The sequence below is a fragment of the Benincasa hispida genome, chromosome 10 (assembly GCF_009727055.1).
Source record: "Benincasa hispida cultivar B227 chromosome 10, ASM972705v1, whole genome shotgun sequence".
In the NCBI taxonomy this organism is placed as follows: Eukaryota; Viridiplantae; Streptophyta; class Magnoliopsida; order Cucurbitales; family Cucurbitaceae; genus Benincasa; species Benincasa hispida.
In genome coordinates this window covers 39933519-39956299 of record NC_052358.1, presented here as the reverse complement: position 1 = coordinate 39956299, position 22781 = coordinate 39933519, and the positions used below count along the sequence as shown (strand labels likewise).

The 22781-nt window shown below is 38.1% G+C and overlaps 1 protein-coding gene across 12 annotated transcripts in view; it reads right to left on the bottom strand.

Annotated features, from left to right (window-relative positions):
- Positions 1-22547, bottom strand: part of LOC120088145 (cleavage and polyadenylation specificity factor subunit 3-II) — a 60981-nt gene extending 38434 nt beyond the window's left edge. For 2 of the 12 annotated variants that reach the window (XM_039045243.1, XM_039045241.1), the window contains exons 1-5: positions 21918-22545; positions 20933-21001; positions 16590-16751; positions 16335-16512; positions 16144-16216 (exon numbers count right to left, since the gene is read on the bottom strand). In XM_039045243.1, the coding sequence (XP_038901171.1) occupies positions 16144-16216; positions 16335-16512; positions 16590-16614 (276 nt within the window). In that variant the 5' untranslated portion in view covers positions 16615-16751; positions 20933-21001; positions 21918-22545. Of the gene's footprint in view, positions 1-1741; positions 1874-16143; positions 16217-16334; positions 16513-16589; positions 16757-20932; positions 21002-21917 lie in introns of those variants that run through there. The other 10 variants (XM_039045242.1, XM_039045245.1, XM_039045235.1 and 7 more) reach the window with 10 other exon arrangements.
- Between the last annotated feature and the right edge of the window lie 234 nt (positions 22548-22781).

The following is a 22781-nucleotide window of genomic DNA, read 5'->3' as shown; positions in this document are numbered from 1 at the left end:
GAATTGGAAAGCAAACTAATCCTAATCCTAATAAGTCAAAAAAACTAATCCTAATCCTAATAAGTCAAAAAAACTAATCCTAATCCTAATAAGTCAAAAAAACTAATCCTAATTCTAATCAATCATGGAAACTAATCCCAATCCTAATCAATTAAGGATTTGATCATAATAGCTTAACTTATCCTAATCCTACCACATCATTTTTATTTGAATATTTCTATTTTCTTGAAAATGTTTCAACCTCCAAATTTGTGTTGGAATGATTCATGGGTGTTCTTTGATGTTGGTGATAATAATTGCTTTCACACTCTAAATCATTTTTTGAATCATATAACTCCCAATTCTTACGTCGATTTCTTGAGAAACCGGTTTGATTGGATCGAAGGGCTCTTTGTTGATAATGTAGTCTTGTTATCCCGTTCCAAACTGCATTAGAATCTTCATCAAAATCGCTAGAATCGCTATAATCAAATTTCAAATGTGGATAATGTAGGTTTTTTGGGAAAAATGAGCACGGGCGAAATTATTATGTTGGAATTCTTCTTCTAAATCACTTGAATCAAAATTCCAACACTACTTTTGGGAGGAAAATTGGCTTTCTTGCATATACCAACTGCTATATTTTTTTTCTTCTCCATCTTCTAGCAAAATCTTGAAAAAAAGATCTCGATGTCTTCTTTCTTCTCTAAAATTTAAGGGGTTCCCCCTATATAGATGTGGATTGTTCAACAACAAACACAACTCATGAAGCTCCCTCTTACGATCGGCATCGCCAAGAATTTTCCGATCTTCCACCAGCAGCAATCAACGTTGGCCCAGCCGACTGCTCCGATACCAAATTAATGTAAAATCCAAAGAGTAAACTTTATTCGATTCATCAAAATCTAACTAATACAAGAGAGGGGGGTCTATTTATAGAAAATTACATGAGGGATAGGGTTTAATCTTGAATTTACTAAACTACCCTTATTCCTACTGCATCACATATCTGTAAAAAAATTCTAAAAATTTACTAAACTACCCTTATTCCTACTACATCACATATCCCCACCCGATCTCTCCACCTCTCTAAGTTTCTCTAAGTTTCAATCTGACAGGTCCATGTAGCTTAAGTTTCTATCAGTGTTGGTTTTGCAAATATGCAAATCGTCAGGTATGACGGTCGGAGTAGCCAGAAAGCACCTTTCCAACCAACCGACCAAGCCAACCTTTCTTAAAAAAATGAGAAGATTGTGTGGAGAGCCGAAAATGATGAGCTTGATTTCAACATTGTCTTATAAAAGTCTCTCTATCTAACACTATGGACATGGGAAATCCAAGAAGTCACACAATTTCTTTCACAAAAACTTCTGCCACTTCCTTGAGTGAAAAAGGATAACTCAATGCGATAGTGATTGTACTTGCTCAATCAGTCTTGCTATAACCTAAATAGTGAGTTCCGCACGGATGGATGGAATGAATCAGGAGGGTTTTGAAAGCACTAGCTGTTAGCAAGTTACTCTGATGAATGGAGAAATGAGAATGTTCCTCTAGCTTCGAATCAGCCCCTTTATAATTTCTTTCAACTCAACATACTTATGGACCTCCTTATGCAAAATAGCTACATCAATAATTGAGGAAACAAACAATGCTATACGGTCTACAATTTAAGCCATTTTTGAAAGAGTGTCATTTCCATTAAAATTGCAAAACTGAGTTGAAACAAATTTCAAAATCATAGCCCAATAGCTTGGTTTACCACCTCTGATACTCTGGTTAAACCTCTTGTCGTCTAGTAAATATTTTAAAGCTCGTTAGTCTGTACTGCCTACGAACTTCTGACCAAACAGATAATGTCTCCATTTTTGCATAGCTAGTATGATTGCCATGAGTTCCCACTCGTAAATTGGTTTTGCTTGAGCCTGTAGAGACGAAGTATGATAATAAGCGATTGACGGTGTTCTTACATCAAAAGAACTCCTACCCTCAACCCTAAAGCATCAATTTCAATAATGAATGGAAGATGAAAATCCAACAAGGCCAACATAGATATACCTTCATATTTCAATTTCATCAATTTCAACTTTATGGGCTAATGTGACGAAGCTCTCCTTTCAGAAATTTGATTCGAGAGAAGTCAGCATATACTTCAAGTCAAGCCACTTATTTTTTCTGATCGTTATGTGTTTGCTCAAGTCCAGTGTTTTTTAAAGTTCAAGATGCAATAGTCTTCTAGGGCTTAAGTGCAAGGCACAAAGAAAAAAAAAAAAAAAAGCGCGGGCATTTTTCAGTGAGGCTCACTATATATAAAAGCAATACATCAAGAAGAAAGAGCATAGTTGAAGCGGAAATTTTAAAAAAAGGACCCCTAAATACAAGAAGTTTTGCATTTAGGCTTAGTAAATTTGATTTTTTAATTAATGAAGAAGAAAAACCTTAATTATAACTATATTTTAAAAATAATGAAAAAGTGGCCCAAGGCTTGAAGCCTTGGGGCTTCACTAAAGGTGCGCAGGCGCGCCTTACTTTGTGAGCCTCGTCTTTTCATGGTGAGGTGCCAAACCTGCACTTTAAGCCTAGGCACATGCTCGAGAGGGTTTTTTAAAACACTACTCAAGTCAAAGCCTCATCATGGCGTTTCTTATCATGTACTTTGAGCACTAGACTTATTTATTTTTTCAATAATGACTTGATGCACCAGCTCCGCTTCCAGATTGAAGATTCTGACCATAGGGTCGATGTCCCGAAGCATGTTCAGCTGCAAGAACCTGATCTGAAGCACCCTGAGGAATAAAATCAAGATTGACCCCCTACACCCAACCTAGTTTTGGGGCTCAAGTCGAGTCTCCTCGGATCTCTGATAACTTGTAGAAATACAAGTTATTTATGTCACCTTATCTAGATATTGCGGCCAAAAGATAGTAAATATGCGTCGATTGTATGAAAATTAGCTCAGAAATACAATAATTATAAATTATCGCAATTACACCCACTAACATCATAAAGATGGAAGCAGAGGAGATTTCTACTCTGTTTTGCAGGAAACCAAGTCATCGCTTGCGATCAAAACTCAACGAGAAACTGATCAACGCATCTCTGTCACATTGCGCCCGTCAATCAACAATGAAGAGACGATTAACGCAATGACGACGCAATGCGACAATCGATCCAAAGCTGTATTTCAACTGCATGCGGTAATAAAAACAACACCGCATGCGAGCACCCGATCGAATGATGCAGCTGAGCAACGCAAAAGCGGAGGATTGTGACACGTGTACAACTAACAGTTGTGCAGTTTTGACGGTCTGATTGCATAACAGAAGGAATATTTATTCCTCCATCTTCGGAATTTCCATAACAAAAAGTGGGGACCACAAAGCCGGAGTCAAAGATCTTCACCTATAAATTCCCCCATAGACTTCAGAGAAAAATATGCTACTTGATATGGGGCTAATTGATGCTAGATTGTTGAGAAAAAGGCTGAGCTGAGTGTTGAACTGAAGAAATCTGGGAAGAAGAAGAGAGAATGACCACATTGGCCGCTCAGATGGCCGCGGTGACCTCCATCCTCCAATCGATGGCAATTAATCAAGGAGCCATCGCTCAATAATCAGCGCAACCTACTGCACCGGCTCAAGTGGCCACAATAAGTTGCATTAATTGTGGAAGGGCTCACGGAGCTGACATGTGCCCATCGAACCTTCAGCAAGTATGCACCATCCAGAACAATCCCTTCAGCAACACCTATAATCCTGGCTGGAGGAGCCACCCTAGCTTCGGATGGGGAAGTAATCCCAACCAAGGGGGGTCAGTCAACCATCAAGGTGGCAGTAGAGGGAATCCTCCTTTTCACCATAACCAAGGGCAACCAAGGCAATCGCACAACCAGCAACCCTCATCTTCTAAAACCTCTAGAAGCTCATTAGAGACACTGCTGAAACAATATATGGACAAAAATGACGTAGTGATGCAAGCGCAGGCGTCTTCAATTAGGAACTTGGAGATCTAAGTGGGCCAACTGGCATCCGAGCTGAGAAGTAGAGCACCAGGAATGTTGCCCAGCAATTCAGAAGCCTCGGGATCTACTGGAAAGGAGCAATGTCCCTAGGATATTGAGCGGGCAAGCAGGACCGCCTGCAGGGATGTGGATTGCACTCACTCATGGAAACGCATCTTTCGGTCCATATCTCACCACTATGTTTAATGCTTCCCTTAAATTCCTATCTTTTTTAATTCTTGAATGTTGACTTTAATTCCTCATTTAATTCGTTCTTGACTTTATGAATTCAATTATTCATTTATTTCTATTGCATTTGTTTCTGTATCGTCTTTAATTCTTTTAACTTTTCTGTAATTAATGCGTTGGTCTTTAAATAGTGAATGATTGAGTAATAAAGAGAAATTTATTGCCGCAAGTCATAGCAACTTGTGTTGATGAAAATAAAAAAAAAAGAAATTAAAAATAATAAAAAAATAAAACAATTACCAACAAGTATGCAAGGCGATAATGAACGCATCTTGAACCAATGAGATACGCTTTGCGTTCACCCAACTCGACTGTATTGAGTTGAGGGGTGTGTTGCGCGCGTATATGTCCTTTGGCCGTCCTTAGCTAAATGCACTATGTTGAGGTATCCTCCAGAAATGTGTTTGGTTAAGGGGTGTGTTGCGGGGATGTATGCATTGTTGCCCATCCTCTGCAAAGATGCATTTGCGTTGGTGAGCACATTGCGTTAATCTTTATCTTGCGTCCATTCGAATAAAATATTAAAGAAAATTCTTTTTGTAATTTAGGTAGTCCAATCGTTTCATATCCCAAAGCAATGATGATTCTGCAGACGAAAGGACATTTTTCTGAAAATTCATAAATGAGGGAAGTTTGAACGACGGACCTTTTGAGCTTCTCGAGACCTGTCGCCGCAAAAGTCGCGTTGGGCCCACTACGGCCCAACCTATAAATAGGACCCTTACCTCATTTTGGAAAGGTTACCTCATCTTTGCAACGGAAACCCTTAACGCCTACAGCATACGAAGCTCTCTTTCTTCCCAGCTACCAAACGATTTTCCCAGTTCTCCCAAGCTTTTATCCATGGCTGACCAAGCTTTCTAACCAATCTACTCACCCTCGAACTCCTAAACCAAAGTCGATATTCCGAGAGGCAACATTCTGGTTGCCAGTCGCAGGCTCGCTGCCCAAGCCCACACCGTCCCCAGATTTCGCCGGGAGAGCCCAAAGAAACCCCTTGCTGTTAGAGACCACCTCTTGTTCAAAAAGAGGGAAAGCACTGAAAGTACCCCTGTTTCCAACCCACCAGCTGTCTCAACCGAGACGAGAAGAAAAGACACGATGACACTGAGGTGTTTTGTAAACATACTAAGCAATCTGGAGCTAGGAGGTGGATTACCCGAGGCAGGGGTTGTAATCAACCACGTCCACGGAGGAGGAGACAGTTGGTAATGGCGAAGACAGTGGTGATTGAAGAAGAAACAGGAAGAGGCATTCTAGCCCTAGAGACTCCTGAGGTGACTGCCAACGCAAAAAACCTATGACGGACCCTTCCAGAATTGCGAAGGAAGCGATTGTAGTGGAGGTGACTAAGGAGGCTGAAGTTGCTGTGGAGATTCCTGAGGTTGCAATGGAGACGCAACCAGAATTGCAATGGAGACGCAACCAAGAAGTAGCTGAAGGGAAAAAGAAAAACAAAGGGAGGAAAGACTGGAGAGGCTGAATCTTTCTCATCATCGCAAGGAGAAAAAAAATAAAGAGAAAAGAAAGATGAGAAGATGAGGAGGCCATGAAGGAAAGGAAGAAGAACGAGAAAGAGAAAGAAAAATGTGTCGGCGTGAAGAAAGGCGCCTAAGAAAAGAAGAAGCGAAGCAGAGGGCTGCGAGCCTAGAAAAGGATGGAGAATCAACCTCCATGAGGGAGGATGGGGGGGGGGGGGGGGGGGAACAACGCAGTTGATGGAGTTGGCGCAACCCGAGACAACGCAAGTGGTTGAGACCGATGAAGGAGAAGAAGGAGAAGGAACCCCTCTGATGCGACGTTGCAGGGAGAATGTGCCGCAAGGGTCTACTATTGACCCTCAAAGACTAATCATCGCATTAGAAGAAGAAGAAAGAAAAAGAAAAGGAGGAAAAGCAGGAGAAAATGGAGAGGGGGAAGCTCATTATAGCAGAAGGAAACAGAAGAAGACTGAAGTACGAAGAAATGCGTAGTAATAATGAGCTTGCAAGACTCGAAGGGATACGGAGGCGCGAGGAGGAACAGCGTCTGTTGCTGGCCTCCGAGCAATTTGAAGAAGAGTTCGAGAGAGAAGAAAGAGGAGAAGAAGAAGAAGAGAGGAGGAAGAAAGAAGTAGAGGAGAGAAGATTGTCTCTTCTTCTTCCCAGATTTCTTTAGTTCAACACTCAACTCAGCCTTTCTCTCAACAATCTAGCATCAATTAGCCCCTTATCAAGTAGCATATTTTTCTCTAAAATCTATGGGGGTATTTATAGGTGAAGATCTTTGACTCCGGCCTTGTGGTCCTCACTTTTTGTTATGGAAATTCCAAAGATGGAGGAATAAATATTCCTTCTGTTATGTAATCAGACCGTCAAATCTGCACAACCGTTAGTTGTACACGTGTCACAATCCTCCGCTTTTGCGTTGCTCAACTGCCTCATTCAATCGGGTGCTCGCATGCGATGTCGTTTTTATTACCACATGCGGTTGAAGTTCAGCTCTGGATCGACTGTCGCATTGCGCCGTCATTGCATTAATCGTCTCTTCATTGTTGATTGACGAGCGCAATGTGACAGAGATGTGTTGATCACTTAGCCTTGAGCCTTGATCGCAAGCAGTGACTTGGTTTTCTACAAAACAGAGTAGAAATCTCATTTTCTTCTATCTTGATGATGTTTTTTTTTTTTTTTGAAAAGGAAATAAACTTTTTATTAATTCATAAAAAGAAAGTACACGAGATGTGTACTTGAATAGGATCGATACAAGAGACAGGATCAGGAGACGCACCCGGGCATCTCAACTAGGTTAACACCTCCTTAGCGTCCTCATCATATCCATAGAACTTAGACAAAGACGGAAAATATAAAGCTTACAGAACAATGAGAAAACTGAGAAAATGCCCTCTTTTTTATGGCCAAAATACAAACTAAGAGGGAAACAAGAGAATCATAAAATAAATCTAGCTACTTGAGTCTTCAAAATTGGGTAGTGTTGATCCTTCTCCTTGAGCCATATTCAAACTGGGAAGATGAATGCTTGCCAATTCAAACATATGTCTTGAAGTGAGTAGGCTTCAAAGTGCTTTAAAAGAGAACACCATTGAGAAGCATTAAGTTTGGCGGCCTCATAGCGGAAGAACCAAGTGTGTTCTTTATCTTGAAAGATTCTTTGATTTCTTTCGAACCAAATTTCAACTAATATTGCTTTTACTGCATTGCACCAAATCAGATTTGGGGCTTTTTTGAGGATAGGACCAGTGAGTAACTGCTGAACATTCTGTTTACAAGTAAAGTCGAACACCCAACTGATGTTGAATGATTTAAAAAGGACTAACCAACAATTTCTTGCGAAGGAACAGTCAAAGAACAAGTGTTGTAAGTCTTTTCCTGCTGATTTACATAAAACACATTCATTCGAAGAAATAAAATGGGAGGGCAGCTTGTGTTGCAGAACTGATGCACTGTTTAAGGATCCAAACAGCAAGATCCAAATTGTAATGTTCACTCTTCGAAGGCTATTGGTCTTCCACAAAGCTTTTAAAAGGTGGGTGACAATAGGTGAGGCCAAGGCAAGATGGTTAGACAATGATTTTACCGTGAATGAACCACTTGTTTCTAAAGACCAAGATCGAGAGTCAGGTCTGGAAGAAGGCTTTAGGCTGGAAATCAAGGAAAGCAATGTCTGAAATTCATGTATTTCTTCTTCTTTCAAAAGTCTTCTGAAGGGTACAGACCAAGAGAGTGATTGTGAATCCCAATGGTCCATAATAGAACCATTTTGGTTGGAAGCAACTCTAAATAAAGAGGGAAAACTGAGTTTAAGGGGTGAATTACCAGCCCCAATGTCGGTGCCAAAAAGCAAATCTGCTAACCATTTCCCAATTTTAAGGACAGCCAAGGCTTCTACTTTCAACCAGCTTTTTGATATGTTAATCCAAGGACTTCGGAGGCTAAAAAGGACTTTCCCAAAGTGTGCCAATCACCAAAACTTCTTCCATGAATACTCCTTATTACTTGTGCATAGAGAAGAATTTTCATGGAAAAAACCCATCCCCATTTGGCAAGAAGAGCCAAATTTTGTTTTTTAAACCTCCTAGTGCCAGCCCCCCATCTTCAACTTTTTTTTTATACAATCTCCCATTTTACCAAATGATTTAGTTTTCCTCCTTTATGTCCTTCCCAAAAGAAATTTCTCATGATTCTTTCCATTGAAGAAATGACCTTTTCTGGCATTAAGAAAGAAGACATATAATAGGTCGGTAGATTTGAAAGCACTGAGTTGCATAGAGTTGCTCTACCACCTCTTGAGAGGTCGTACCTTCTCCATTTATCGAGTTTACCCTGAAACTTGTCTAACACTGGCTGCCAAAAGTCTAATTTCTTTGGATAACCGCCCAAAGGAAGGCCTAAGTATAAAAAAGGCAGCTGTACAGATTTACAGCCTAACCTTGATGCCACGGCTTCTTACTTGGATTCTTCAATATTAATTCCACATATGGCTGACTTTTCCCCATTTATTTTCTGACCGGAGCACCATTCATATAATGTAAGAGTTTTCCGGAGAATCTCTAACATTTCATCGTCGTTTCTACAAAATAAGAGAGTGTCGTCTGTAAATTGGAGAATTGAGATATGGATATTATCTTTCCTACCACAAAACCTTCATACAAACCTTTTTCATGAATTCTTTTGATCAAGGCTGAAAGTACTTCACTAATTAAAAGGAAAAGAAAAGGAGAAAGGGGACTTCTTGTCTAATTCCTCTTGATGCCAATATTCCATTAATGAATATGGAGAATTTAGGATTAGATATACAGACCATAATCCAAGATATCCATTTTGAGTGGAAGCCTTTTTCATGGAGTACTTTTTCAAGAAACTCCCAGTCAACTCTATCAAAGGCTTTTTCCAAATCAAGCTTTAGTATCCAACCTTGCTTCTTTTTAGCTCTATACTCCTCAACGGCCTCGTTGGCTATAAGAATTGGGTCCAGGATTTGTCTTCCTTCGATAAAGGCGCTTTGAGTGGAATTTATTAAACATGGCATGATCACCTTGAGCCTTTCCACAAGCACCTTAGCTATTATCTGATAAATGATAGTAGAAAGGCTTATAGGTCGAAAGTCTCTTATCCTTACTGTTTCCTCCTTCTTTTGAATTAAACAAATGAAATTCTCCTTAATACAAGAGTTGAGTTTACCATTGAGATAAAATTCCTCGAAGACATCTCTAAAACCATCCTTCAACAAATTCCAGAAATGCAGAACAAACTCTACTATGAAGCCATCTGGTCCAGGAGCCTTGTTTTTACCTAAGGCTTGAATAGCACTTTTAATTTCTGCTATGTTGAATCTTGTAATCAAATGAGTGTTATCTTCAGTTGAGACTTTTGACCAAGCCAAATTTAAAGGAACTGAACGAGTACCTGAGTCCTTTGTGTATAAATTGGAGAAGAAATCCAATATAATAGTTTCAATCTCTCTTAAAGATTTGGTTGGCAATCCTTGGTCGTTGAATAGTTCAGCAATAAGATTCTTCCTTTTTTTAGCTGCAAGGAAACGATGAAAAAAGGAATTATTCTCATCACCCAAAAGAAGCCAATTCAGTTTGCTTTTTTGGATTAGGTCTCTTTCTTCTATTTGGTAAAGAGATATTAGGTCAGCCTTTAAGGATAATCTCATATCTTCTTCTACTGAAAAGTTCTCAAAGCTGTCGGCTTGGAGGTATCTTTCACTGATTTCTTTCAGCAAGGTTTCTTCTCTGATTTTCTGTGATTTTTCATGCTCTGTCAGCCACTTTTTAACACTCTGTTTTACTCTTCTTAGTCTGGAATATAAAGGAAACCCAGCCCAATCTTGCTGCCCTTTTATCAACAAAGAATTTTCAATTATCCAACAGCATTCCTTATTTTTTAGCCAACTATTGCAGAATCTAAAAGGGGAAGGACCCCACTCAAATGCACCAGCTTCAAAAATAAGGGGAAAATGATCGGAAGTGGTTCGAGCTCTTGAGGTATGGTGTTGAAGGGGTGTAACTTGTGTAGGGCTGACTGAAGAGGGATCGACTGCAGAGATGGCTTCAAAATCGAATTTCTTTGCTGAAATTTCCCCTGTTGTAACTGCTTTTTTGAGGTTTAAATTGTCAAATGAAGGAGAGAGAGTGTAACGGCTCCTATTAAATGAGGGAGAGCCGTTTTTTTTTTTACTTTTCTATTGAACAAGAGGGGGATTCAATGTGTATTAATTCCATAGGTTCCTTCTCTTTCCTCAATAAATGTGGCTGTTCAGATTCTTTATCTACCATTTCGCCAACCGGCTGTTTTAAGGATTTTTTTTGCTGTAAAAAGGGAGTGAACTCTTCTACTTCCTCTGACAAATTCGGAATCTTCTGAAAAGGGAGAGGAAAAGACTTCTCACTCTTAAGCCGAGGTGACTTTTGGCCTTCTTCTTGATAATTTCCTTCGCGGGTTTTTGAAATATTTAAAACTTCTTTAAGGTTTTGAAGTGTCTCTTCGAATTCTTCTACTATTTTCTTGCAAAATGAGTGTGGCTGGTGATTCAAAGTTTGTTGAACGGGGCTCCTTAATAACGCTGCACATGGATTTCTTGCAAAATTCGGCTTAGAGTCTGAGGAAAGAAGAAAGGACCAATCTGATCCAAGCTCTTCAAATTCTGCCCCTTCATCTTTCATGGCTTGCTGAACTCGATAAATATCAATTGGATTGGATAACTGGTTGAGAAGATCTCCTTTGCGATGTTTGACAGGCTCATCACATTGTATATCCCCAAAATTTAGAAAAATGTTTCCATGCTTTTCATCTTTTATTTCTATGGTTGCTAGTATGAAACCACAACTATTCCTTCTTACTTTAATTCTTGCTTCAGCACAATTGATGAAATTAAGAGTATCACTTGCTACACTTTCAAGTCCTCCGAAATATACTCCTATAGCTTCAAATGTGGCTATGCACCAATAATCCAAAGGTAGGTTGTTTATTGAGATCCAACCCCCAAATCAAGGCCCTATTGATTGCCATTTTCCAGGTGCTTCAATTAGATCTCCTAGCTTCCCTTGGCTTAGCTTGATTAAGACTTTGTCTTCAAACAGAGGATTGATGATAACCGGTGTATGGAAGACTTGTTTCAGGTTTTCTTCTATTTCCTTCCACTCATTAAAAGCAAAGAGTTTGGAGATCCAAAGCTGGTTAAAGTCTTCTTTGAATACCTCTTGGTTTTTCTGGACCCAAAAAGTTTGCTTGAGATGCTTCAGCTTCGAGTTTGAGGTAGGCTGCAGGGTATGCCTTCCGTTTTTTCTTCTATAACTGGTTTCTTTTTTCATGGATCTTCTTTCAGTCCATTGATGTTGAGATTTTTTATTACTAACCTCTGAAACAGGGGGTGCAACCTGAGAAGGGTCAAAAGAGGGCAAGGAGGTTAAGAATTCACTTACCATATCGCTGAAGTCTTGCCATCCAGTTGTACCATTGCAATAAGAGATGTGTATGTTTTTTCTACCTCCTGTCCATGGCCAGACCGCGCATTCCACGAACCATCCACTGTTATCATTAAATTTGGAGAGACGGATGACATTCTGATCCACTCTTTCCTTTAGAAGGAAGAATTCAAACGTTGGTCCATTCAGCAGCTGCTTTAGTCCTTCATTTAGCCATTGTAACAATGGAGAAGAGAATAGTATCTTTTGTCTTTTTTCCATATCTTCCATGTATACTCCATTGAGCACTTTCCACATACAGAAAAAGTGTTCTCCTATTTTGCAACTTTTTATTTCCATGAGGTCTGAATCGGGGGTAAGAAACTTTTTGGAGGGCACGGGAAAATAGATAGAGCAAGGAAAAGAAGAGGCAAAGTGACTGATCGGAGAGGCTTTGCATCGGTGAGGGAGGAGGAGGGTGGGGGGATTAGGATCGGTGAGGGAGAAGGCTAGGGAGGGAAGGACGAGGGGGGAGGAGAGAGGGGAGAGCATTTTTTGAGGATTAACATAAAGACCCAGCTAAATCTATCAAGAAAACTTTTACGCATTGCACTTTGATGTACACAATGTTTTCCATCTTGTGGGTGTAATTGCAATAATTTATAATTATTGTATTTCTGAGCTAATTTTCATACAATCGACGCATATTTACTATCTTTTGGCCGCAATATCTAGATAAGGTGGCATAAATAACTTGTATTTCTACAAGTTATCAATCTCACATCAGAAACAGCTCTCTCAATGTCTGTTCTCGCGAACCACGGGAGCGCCAGGAGCCTAGAGGAGCAAAGCTCATTTTCGGGTAAAGCGGCACATAAAAAAGTCTGTTTCAAAAGAATGGGCCAACACATGTAAGTGACCATCATCTATTCAAAGTTATAAAAGTTATCATGACACAATAAGTCCAGCCGAAAGAATCTTTATGGAGCATTTGATTTAATGGTGTTGCTATTGTCCCATAATCTTTCTCAAATCTCTGATAGTAATATGTTACACCAAGTTTCATAATCTGTCACTGATCCAACACTAAAAAATCTACACAAAACCTCCACCCTCCATCCTTTTTTCAACTAACTACTCAATTTCTTTCTTTTACGTATGGGAATACTAAAATGGCATCACATTCACTAGGCTGACCCTCATTTTGGAGGGAGTTGCGTGGGCCATTCAAAAACTGAACCAAACTCTTCCAACAACATTCGAATTTTGAACACAACAATCGTTGCTTGTTTGACTCTTTTTGTTTAATTGAATTCCTTGTTCCACCACTATCACTATTGCAATTCAATCAAGAATTCCTCATCCTCCTCAGACTACGTTCTAGCCAACATCTTCAAGGATACCTCAACTTCAGTAAGTGTGGGGTCACTTTTAATGGTAACAATATTCACCCCTGAATAAACATCATAGTGAATCAATCCAATCAATGCCCATTTTCCCCAACCATTGCATTCCAAGAATAACATCAACATTGCCCAATTGAAGAGGTAAGAAATTCTCTTTAACTAACCATTCAAGAAGTCCCACCATTATGGCTTTGCAAACTCTTTTTCCCCTGATTGCCTAACCCACAATTACTCCGTAGTTGGATGTTTTGGTGATTGGCAGATCAAGGTCTTCAACTAAACACTGATGGCAAAATTACCTCTTTTCTTCCAACTTCCCATTTGACCTTCATTGTTCCTAGGGCTGAAAACCCTAATACAACTCATAATGCCAACTCAGCAACATCATCAACCTCCAAGGCTTTAGTTTCCAATTGTTGCTAATCTAAACTTTCTACTTCAAACTCAATTTTGTCTACGTCATGGACAACCATTACCCTTAATTCAAAACTTTCTGATTCTTACAATTGTGAACTATGAAAAATTTCTCATTGCACCAAAAACATAAGCCCTTCTCTCACTTTGACTAATATTCAATGCTAGACAACCTTCATTGTTGCATCCTTTTGTGGTTCCAGGACAATAGGTTTTGATACCCAATTTGTTTGATTAGGGTTAGGAGAATGGATGGTCTATTAAACAGTACTCTGGCCCACTCCAGTAGTTAGACTCATGGACCCCAAATCCACCAAGGCCAATTTCACTAACAAATCCCTATCCTCTATCAACTAGGCCTGTTTTATAACTTTCTCTAGCCCAACCAGCTAACGTATGATCACCTCTGCCTTGAGCGTCGGACACAAACCTTTAAGGAAGGTGTTCTCCAAAACATCCTCTTCAAGATGTGGAAACGAGGATGAACAAACTTCTAAAACATGTTGAAACTCGACCAACGACATTTCTTGTTTTATCAAGAAGAATCAAACACATAAACTTCCATCCTGAGTCCGTCGAAACAATTTAAATAGCAAGTCTTCACATCTGCCCAGGTTTCAATCTTCCTTCGCTTAATCACCCAACGAAACCATGTCTACCGCATCCTTCTCAAAACTGATCACCAACACCTTGATCTTCTCTATATCCGTCAATTCATGTATTTTGAAGTATCTTTTGGCCCTTCAAAGCCATGAATTTGGATCTATTTTCGAGAACACAAGCATTTCCAATTTCTTGAACTAGCTTCGACCACTTTGACCACTAGACTCACTAGGTTGTAATGATTTTCCTTCAGTATTTTAAGGCTTCCGCCTCATACCAAACTCATCAAAGATAACCAATGTCTCTCTCACCTTGTTCTAAGAGATCTGCCTCACCTCCATAGTTAACTTCTCCAAACATTTATTCAAACTCAACAATAGTTCCTTAATGCAAGAAACTTCTTTCCTCATGCTATTTTTGTGCCATAGTATGTGTCTTTCCCACAATTTAACGTGCTCTGATACCAGTTTTAAGATATCACTTGAAAATTAACCAAGAATCTTCCCAAAAAAACAAGAGAAATATTGTCATATTGAATTTATGGATTTCAGAGTTTCATAATATAATTTCATCAATTACAGAGAAATGCCAAAGAAAACAATAACATGAAGAAAGAACAAGATAAGTCGATTGTTCGAGAAAATTGGAACCCACCTCCTCAAGCACTCGGCTGCTACAACTTTTCCTTCTTTAGAAATCACAAACCCCTACGTAAACCTCTCTCAATGGTCCTCACGTCTCAAATGAGCCACACACAACATTTCAAACCAGCTACATTGTGTGGATACCTTTTTTGCATCTCCCTAAATATGTTGGAGTGATTGGAGACCTTACAAAAACCTACCACTTCCAACATCTTTCTATCAGGTAGAGGAGGACGTTGAAAACCTAAAGAAATTGAAGAAGGGTGATGTATTTCCTGAAAACAGAGGGTTGTTTCTTGAAAAACAGAGGGTTCTTCTTGACTTTTCTTGCTTGTCTTGTGTGGATTCTTCAGGTTTTTGTTTTAAATTTCAGGACATTTGTTGGTAATCTTGTTTCTTGGAAATCTTGGGTGTACTCTTGATTCTTGAAATAAGGTTGTCGTTGGTAACTCTTAGTTTATGTTGTAAAAGGGGTTTAGTATTTAAATTAAACTCTCTCTATATTTAATACAACTTTGAAGCATTTTTTTTTCAGAATTGAGTTCCATCACTTTGCACATCAAGTTTTGGTATCAGAGCCCTCAATTGTGGGAACTCTATGGCTAGCAAGAACGCAACACTCAAAAGGGAAGGGTGTCATCCCCAACCCGAGGACGTCGAGCCTCTAACCCCTAAGCCTTCTACTACCCAATTGATGATTGTAGAAGAATCTCTAGGAGAAATGAAGATCGGCATGACAGAAATTACTTGAGCGATTGAAAGGTTGTCAAGGCAAATGGAAGAGGTGTTGGCTACCCTTCCTCCACGACGACCTGGAAACAAAGGAGGAGAGAGACAGAGAAGGAATTGACAGACCACCAAGACAAGAATCTGAGAGTGAATCCGATTCTTCAACAAGAAGCCGAGTTGCTCCAAGATTCCAAGAAGTTAACCAAGAAGATCAAGAAAGTGAGTTTACTTCTTCCGAGAGTGGAATTCCTAGACTAAACCAACCAAGAAGACGAAAATTTCAAAGACATTATAGTCAAGAACAGCCCTCTATTTTCAAGAAATACAGCCATCTGTTTTCAAGAAATACATCAAAGGGCCTGGGAAGGCAACACCAGGTCCACAGTCCACAGGAAGTAAGCTATACATCAATACAAAAACTTTCCAACCATGGTTTGTGTGCACTTTGTTCTTCCAAAGTTTTTGTATCTCTTAATTGAGATCTATGAAAGAACGCTATATTTCTTTTTCTTTTTCTTTTTCTTTTTCTTTTTTTTTTCTTTTTCTTTTTCTTTTTCTTTTTCTTTTTCTTTTGGTAGTTTCACTTCATATAAATTTTGGAATGAGCAAAATTCTTTAAATCTTCAAAAAAAAAATAATCTAACATGGTCATGGTAAAACCAAAAGGACATAGACAAAAATCTATAAGCATGTGTATTAGATGAAACTTACCGTCATGTAAATGGGTCCATTATAGCCACAAACTTCAGTGAAGTATGGAAGAGCACCTATATGGTCCAAGTGACTGCAAAATAGCAGAGAAAAGAGATAAAAACACAGCATTGTAAGGAATGTAACAGACATTTATCAATCACTACAAAATAATAATAATAACAATAACAACAACAACAATAACAACATACAAATGTGTGATGATGATACAAGAGAGAGCAGTATTATAGTCACAAGAAGCAGGTATGCGAGAGAAATCAGGATATTGATGATGATCAACATAGCCCAAATGCATTCCACAATCAAACATAATTCGCTTTCCATTGATTGTGACGACCACACAACTCTTCCCAACTTCTTGCCCAGCACCTAAAAGATAAAGATTAAGATCAAACTCAGAAAAGATAATTAAATAAAGAATACATATGGAAAAACTAGGGGAATACCAAGAACGAGGCAATCGATGGCCATTGCAATAGCCCTTCAACTCGGACAAACTTCTACACAATGCTAGCCCTCACCGACCCCAGAGAGAGAGAAGGCAACTAGGAGGCGAGAGCGAAAAGAAAGGACTGCAGTTCTGGTGGAGAGCAACAATGACTGCAACACTGAGCTAAGCAAGACAAAAGCAAGCAGTGAAATTAACTGAAAAAGAAGAAGAGCCACGTGACAATTGAAGAGTGAGAGAAAGATTAGCCACTAGTTAGCATGAATATAACATTTCTGGATTTTTTTTCATTTTTTGGAAATGGTGGTCAGTAACTACATAATGAAGTACGGGTAGATATAACACCCCGAGCTCCATGCATGATTAATTTATATTTTTTTCTCAATCGTTGAATTATTTTTCCAATTAATTTTATAGGTATGAATCCTTAATTGATTAAAATAATAAATATGGCTAATTAAACAAGAAATTGGAAGAAATGACTAACTTTATTGTAACAGCCCGTCAATATAGTTATTAAAACAATAATGCAGAAACATAACCATTATAAACTTTTACAACTTACAAAAATTAGAGGAAGCAAATTATTACAAACAATTTCTAGGTCAAACTATCAAATTCTAAGATAAACATCCCTTGATATATAAAGAATTGCACTCCGGCCAAGTGTGGGTGTTGAACACATGTCAAACACCGACACACCTCCGGCACGTGTCCAACACGCCAGCTAGTGTGTATTATTTTTTTATTTTTTTATTTCCAACACGTTAAGACACACCTAGGACACATTAGAACACGCCCAGAACACATCAAGACATGCTAAGGACGCGTGAGGACACAACTAAGGCACGCCATCTAAAAAATTTTTAAAAAATAGAAACAAGACCCACTATTGGCAGCCATTTAAGAGACATTTTAAGCCCATTAAAATTAACTGATAGCCCTTGAAAAAAAATAATAATAATTTTTAAAAAAATCTAGGGTTTTTACACACTTTGTAGTTTGTTTGTCCACACTAAAACACTTCACCCTCAAGACATAAGTCAAGTCCACAATATGCTTTTTTCACAAAAAAATAAATAAATAAATAAAAACCAATTCTTCTTTCTAACTGTATCGACGTTGGCAACTTTTCACTTCCTTTTTTTTCTTTTCCATTTCTATTATTTTTCCTTCAGTTTTTATCTTTACTCTTTTCCATTTATGTTTTTTCTTTCTTTTGCAAAATATATGCGTGCATGTTTCACAATATGTCAAAATATGCACAAATATATTTACTTTTGTAAAGGTAAAAATAAAAATAAAGTGTCCCCAACATGTTTTGTCCTAGTTTTGTGAAAATTGATATGTCGATGTGTCGGTGTGGTGTCATATTCGTGTCACGTGTCAGAGTCTGTGCTTCTTAGCTGTTGATGTCCTAAACCGAAACACCAAACTTCACTACACCCCAAATTATCACCTAATTTGTCACCTAAAACATTTTGAAAACAAAGATGAGTACAAAAAAAATATTCAATAAACAATTTCCATATCAAGCTTTGAAATTCATTTTCTTTAAAGATTTTCGTAAATAAAAATATAAATCATTGCAAAACTTTCGGTCAAAATTTTTCTACAAAGGATACTTTCGAAATCAAAATCTTTCGAGCAAATAAGCTTCCAAAACTAAATGTTTCAAACAGAAACTTTCAAATAGTCTTTTAGCAAAACCAATACGTTCGAATAAACTTTCAATAGCTTTAATACAGAATAGGAAAGATGCATAACTGAAGTAGCCCAGCACATGTGGTTACACATCAATAACACCGGTCATTCATTCATTTAGTCAAAGATGTTGATCGACAATTGACTAGTATAACAATCAATTACTTAAGTGTGAGGTCATATGAGTAGCACACATATGAATCTTATTCCAAAGCAATGTCGAACCACTATAAAATGCTTTCTCAAAAGTCACAAGTAAGATTCAATCATTTCGTTTATCGTTGATTCCACATTTAGCTACAACCACATAAGCATACAATCTCAAAACAAAACTCGGCATATATATCTGGATAGCCCTATTGAATCGTTCATTAAGCATTTGAAACAAAACATGTAGTTTCAAATACCAATCTCAGCAAAAGAAATCATCAAATCAGACCTTTCAATAATTTTCCAATTTGCAGATGACGCCGTCTTATTTTGTAGATATGATGATGGAATGTTAGAGACTCTTCGAAAAACTCTTGCATTATTCAAATGTCGCTCCGGTCAGAAAATAAATTGGGAAAAATCAGCCATTTTTTAAATCAATATTGAAGATTCCAAGCAAGAAGTTGTGGCCTCAAGGTTAGGTTGTAAAACTTTGCAGCTTCCTTTTTTGTATCTAGGTCTTCCATTGGGTGGATATCCATAAAGAGTAGACGTTTGGCAGCCGGTGATTCATAAACTTCAGAGTAAACTTGACAAATGGAGAAGATATAACCTTTCAAGAGGTGGTAGGGCAATGTTATGCAATTCAGTTCTCTCAAATTTACCAACCTATTATATGTCTTCCTCCTTAATGCCAGAAAAGGTTATTTCCTCTATAGAAAGAATTATGAGAAATTTCTTTTGGGAAGGACATAAAGGAGGGAAGCTAAATCATTTGGTAAAATGGGAAGTTGTCTCTAAAAAAGTAGAAGATGGTGGTCTGGCTCTAGGAGGATTAAAAAGAAGAAACTTGGCTCTTCTAGCCAAATGGGGGTGGCGCTTTATGCAAGAGAACTCCTCTCTTTGGAGACAAGTTATAAAGAGTATTCATGGCAGAAATTTTGGTGAATGGCACACTTCTGGGAAGACAATTTGCAGCCTTCGTAGCCCTTGGATCAGCATCTCAAAAACTTGGTTGAAAGTAGACTCATGGGCTATCTTCAAACTGGGAAATTGAAGCAGAATAGCTTTCTGGCATGACACTTGGACTGGTAATACTCCCCTCAAAAACAGTTTTCCCTCCTTGTTCAGAATTGCTTCCAACCAAAATGGATCTATATTGGATCATTGGGATTCTCAAACCCTTTCATGGTCTCTACCCTTTAGAAGACTCTTAAAAGAAGAAGAAATATCATATTTTCAAAATTTGCTCTTCTTGATATCCAACATGAAGCCTTCAAACAGATCCGACTCTCGAACTTGGTCCTTAGAAGCCAATGGTTCATTCATGGTAAAATCATTTTCTAACCATCTTGCTTTGGCCCCACCTCTTGACATTTGCCTACTAAAAGCTCTATGGAAGACCAATAGTCCTCGAAGAGTGAATATTACAGTATGGATCATGCTTTTTGGAGCCCTAAACTACGCCTCAGTTTTGCAACACAAGCTGCCTTCCCATTTTCTTTCTCCTAATTAGTGTGTCTTATGTAAGTCAGAAGGAGAAGAGCTGCAACATTTTTTTTTGGCCAGAAATTGTTGGACAACCCTCTTTACAACTTTCAACATCAGCTGGGCTTTCGACAACATCTTTAGAAATAATGTACAGCAGTTGCTCATAGGTCCTATCCTCAGAAAAACCTCGAATCTGATTTGGTGCAATGCTGTAAAAGCATTACTAGTTGAAATTTGGTTTGAAAAAAATCAAAGAGTCTTCCAAGATAGAGAACACCCTTGGTTCACCCGCTACGAGGCTACTAAACTTAATGCTTCTCAATGGTGTTCTCTTTCTAAGCATTTCGTAGCATACTCTCTCCAAGACATCTGTCTAAATTGGTAAGCCTTCATCCTCCCGGATTGATTGTTTTTTAAAGAGAAGGGGCACTACTCTCCAACCAAGAAGATTCAAGTAGTATAGACTTATGTTCATGTTTTTCCTTTTGTTTTGTATTATGTTTCTCAAAAGAGGATGGTTTTCTTTGTATTCAATCTTTTTGTAAGTTCTTTCCTTTCCGTTATGTTTGAGTTTTTATGGATGTGATGAGGATGCTAAGGGGGTGTCAACCTAGTTGAGAAGCCCGGATGCGTCTCCTAATCCCGTGTCATGTATCGTTCTCTTTTAAATACACATCTCTTGTACTTTCTTTTTATGCATTAATAAAAAGACTGGTTTCCTTTTCAAAAAAAATAATTTTCTGAAGTAACCCATTACAAAAACACTTTCAATTTGAAATCAAAGAAAACACTTGCAACTAAAATTCAAAACAATCACATACTTTCATTTGACAAAATCAATTAAAAATATACAAAATGTTTTCTTTCAATTCTCAAATCACATAAAACATACTTTGAACATCCAAAACACACTTTCAACCATTTATCAAATCACAACAATTAAGACATATTCTTATCAAAAATTTATATCATGGAATGGATGTGGAAACTACTTACCTTGATCAACAACCTACAGTTTTCAATCCGAAAATCCACTTCCTTCAACAAATATCAACTTTTAGAAGCCTAAAAAATAAATACAATGTCCATATGTTAGAACCATAGTACTACATTTTCGTCGACATGTTGATACTTTCATCGATATTTCCACAGATCCATGGATTTGACATCGACATAATAGATGCATTGATACTTCTATTGCGTCATAGAAAAATCCACACAAAAAAGAAAAATAAGCAACAAAATGTCACTAATGTAAATATAATATAAAGAATAGACATGTTAACTTGTTTAAAAATCATAAAATATTTATTTACTAATTTAAATTCATTACTTGGATTTTTTGTTTTATAAATTTTCCAAAAATATTCATTGAAATCAACATTTCATTGTTTTTTTATAGAAACAACTACTTTCATTGAAAAAGAATGAAAGTATAAAGCAGCATACAAAAAACTAAGCCTACAAAAACCCCACTAAAGAAAGGGTTTCTAACTAGGTAAAATAATGCCTAGGGTGTAATTACAAAAATCCTTTGAAACCGAAAAACTGTGAGACATCACCAAAGACCAAACCTCACTACGGTCACTCTACACACCCCTAAACTATTGTTGTTTTATCGATATTTCCGTAAAATCAAGATCTCGATAGTTATGTCGACATTAACATTTTAAACCTTGTTTAGAACTCAGTTCGAAAACCTTGGTCGACAGTAATGTTCAAGAGGAACATTCTGATCCCAAAATCCACCAATCGATCACTCAGAATTCGTCCAAAACCACACCCAACAAACTTTCACAAGTCAAAAACTGCTCTAACATACTTTAGTCAAGTCTGAACTAGTCCATATGTTCAGACTTGCTGAACCTTAATCGAACACTGAGAAATTTATCCAAAGATAACAACAAAAAAGTTACAAGCCAGAGTAATATCTGAATACTTAAATTCAATTCAAAAAGGAAATTAAAGCAATGATCCTTACCGAAACATACCGAAAGGCCCCGAACCATGCTGGTTGGTTTCCTAAAGCATTCCAAATTGCAGATGTAGACCTTAAACGTTATGGGCACTAATTTGAAGCCAATCGGAGTGTGGCCGTGTGGGTAACAATCCAAAGCTTACCCCCCACCCAAAACACTGCTGCCAACTTGTTCACGCTGGAGTCTCAAACTGAGAAGAAACGACGCTCCAAAAGCCTAGGCGAAGCTGTTCAGAGTTGTACTCACAATGCAAGTTAGATTCGTGGGTGAACGTAGACCGTCGTCGACAAGAAAGCTGGACGTTCTCGTGGGTGTGGGCTCCAGTCGTCGCTGCCTTACGCCTGTGGCTGCTGGAGAATCGCCGGAGACGAAGACTGACTTCAAATAAGTAAATGTATATATATATTACCTATTCCTTTTTAAATTCTCAAAATTCCAAAATAAAATCCCAAATACTTGCATGCTCTAATTCTAGAGGCCTGAGATCAAAGCTTAATATATTCATTGTGTTTCAAACTCGATGGTCGATCTCACCGAGGATCTACACCAAGATCGAAAGCAGTTAACTCTTTATTTTGTTCAAATTTTGTGGTTGTCTTTGGTCTCGAGTTTAGTTCCTGTTTTTAACTGTCTTGTAGATGGCAATGATACCCAAGTTTTGTGAAGATGACTATTTCCCTACTTTCCTACTGCCCTAACTTGTTGTTCCCATCTTGGGAAAATAATTTCGATAATTAAGGATAAGTTAACATCCATTAAGTTACAAATGTCTAGGCAAACATGTTAGTTTTTGGACATTTTTTGGATTCCAAGTTGATTTTTAATGGGTTTTTATGTCATTATATTCTGTTGAAGGAGGTGAACGA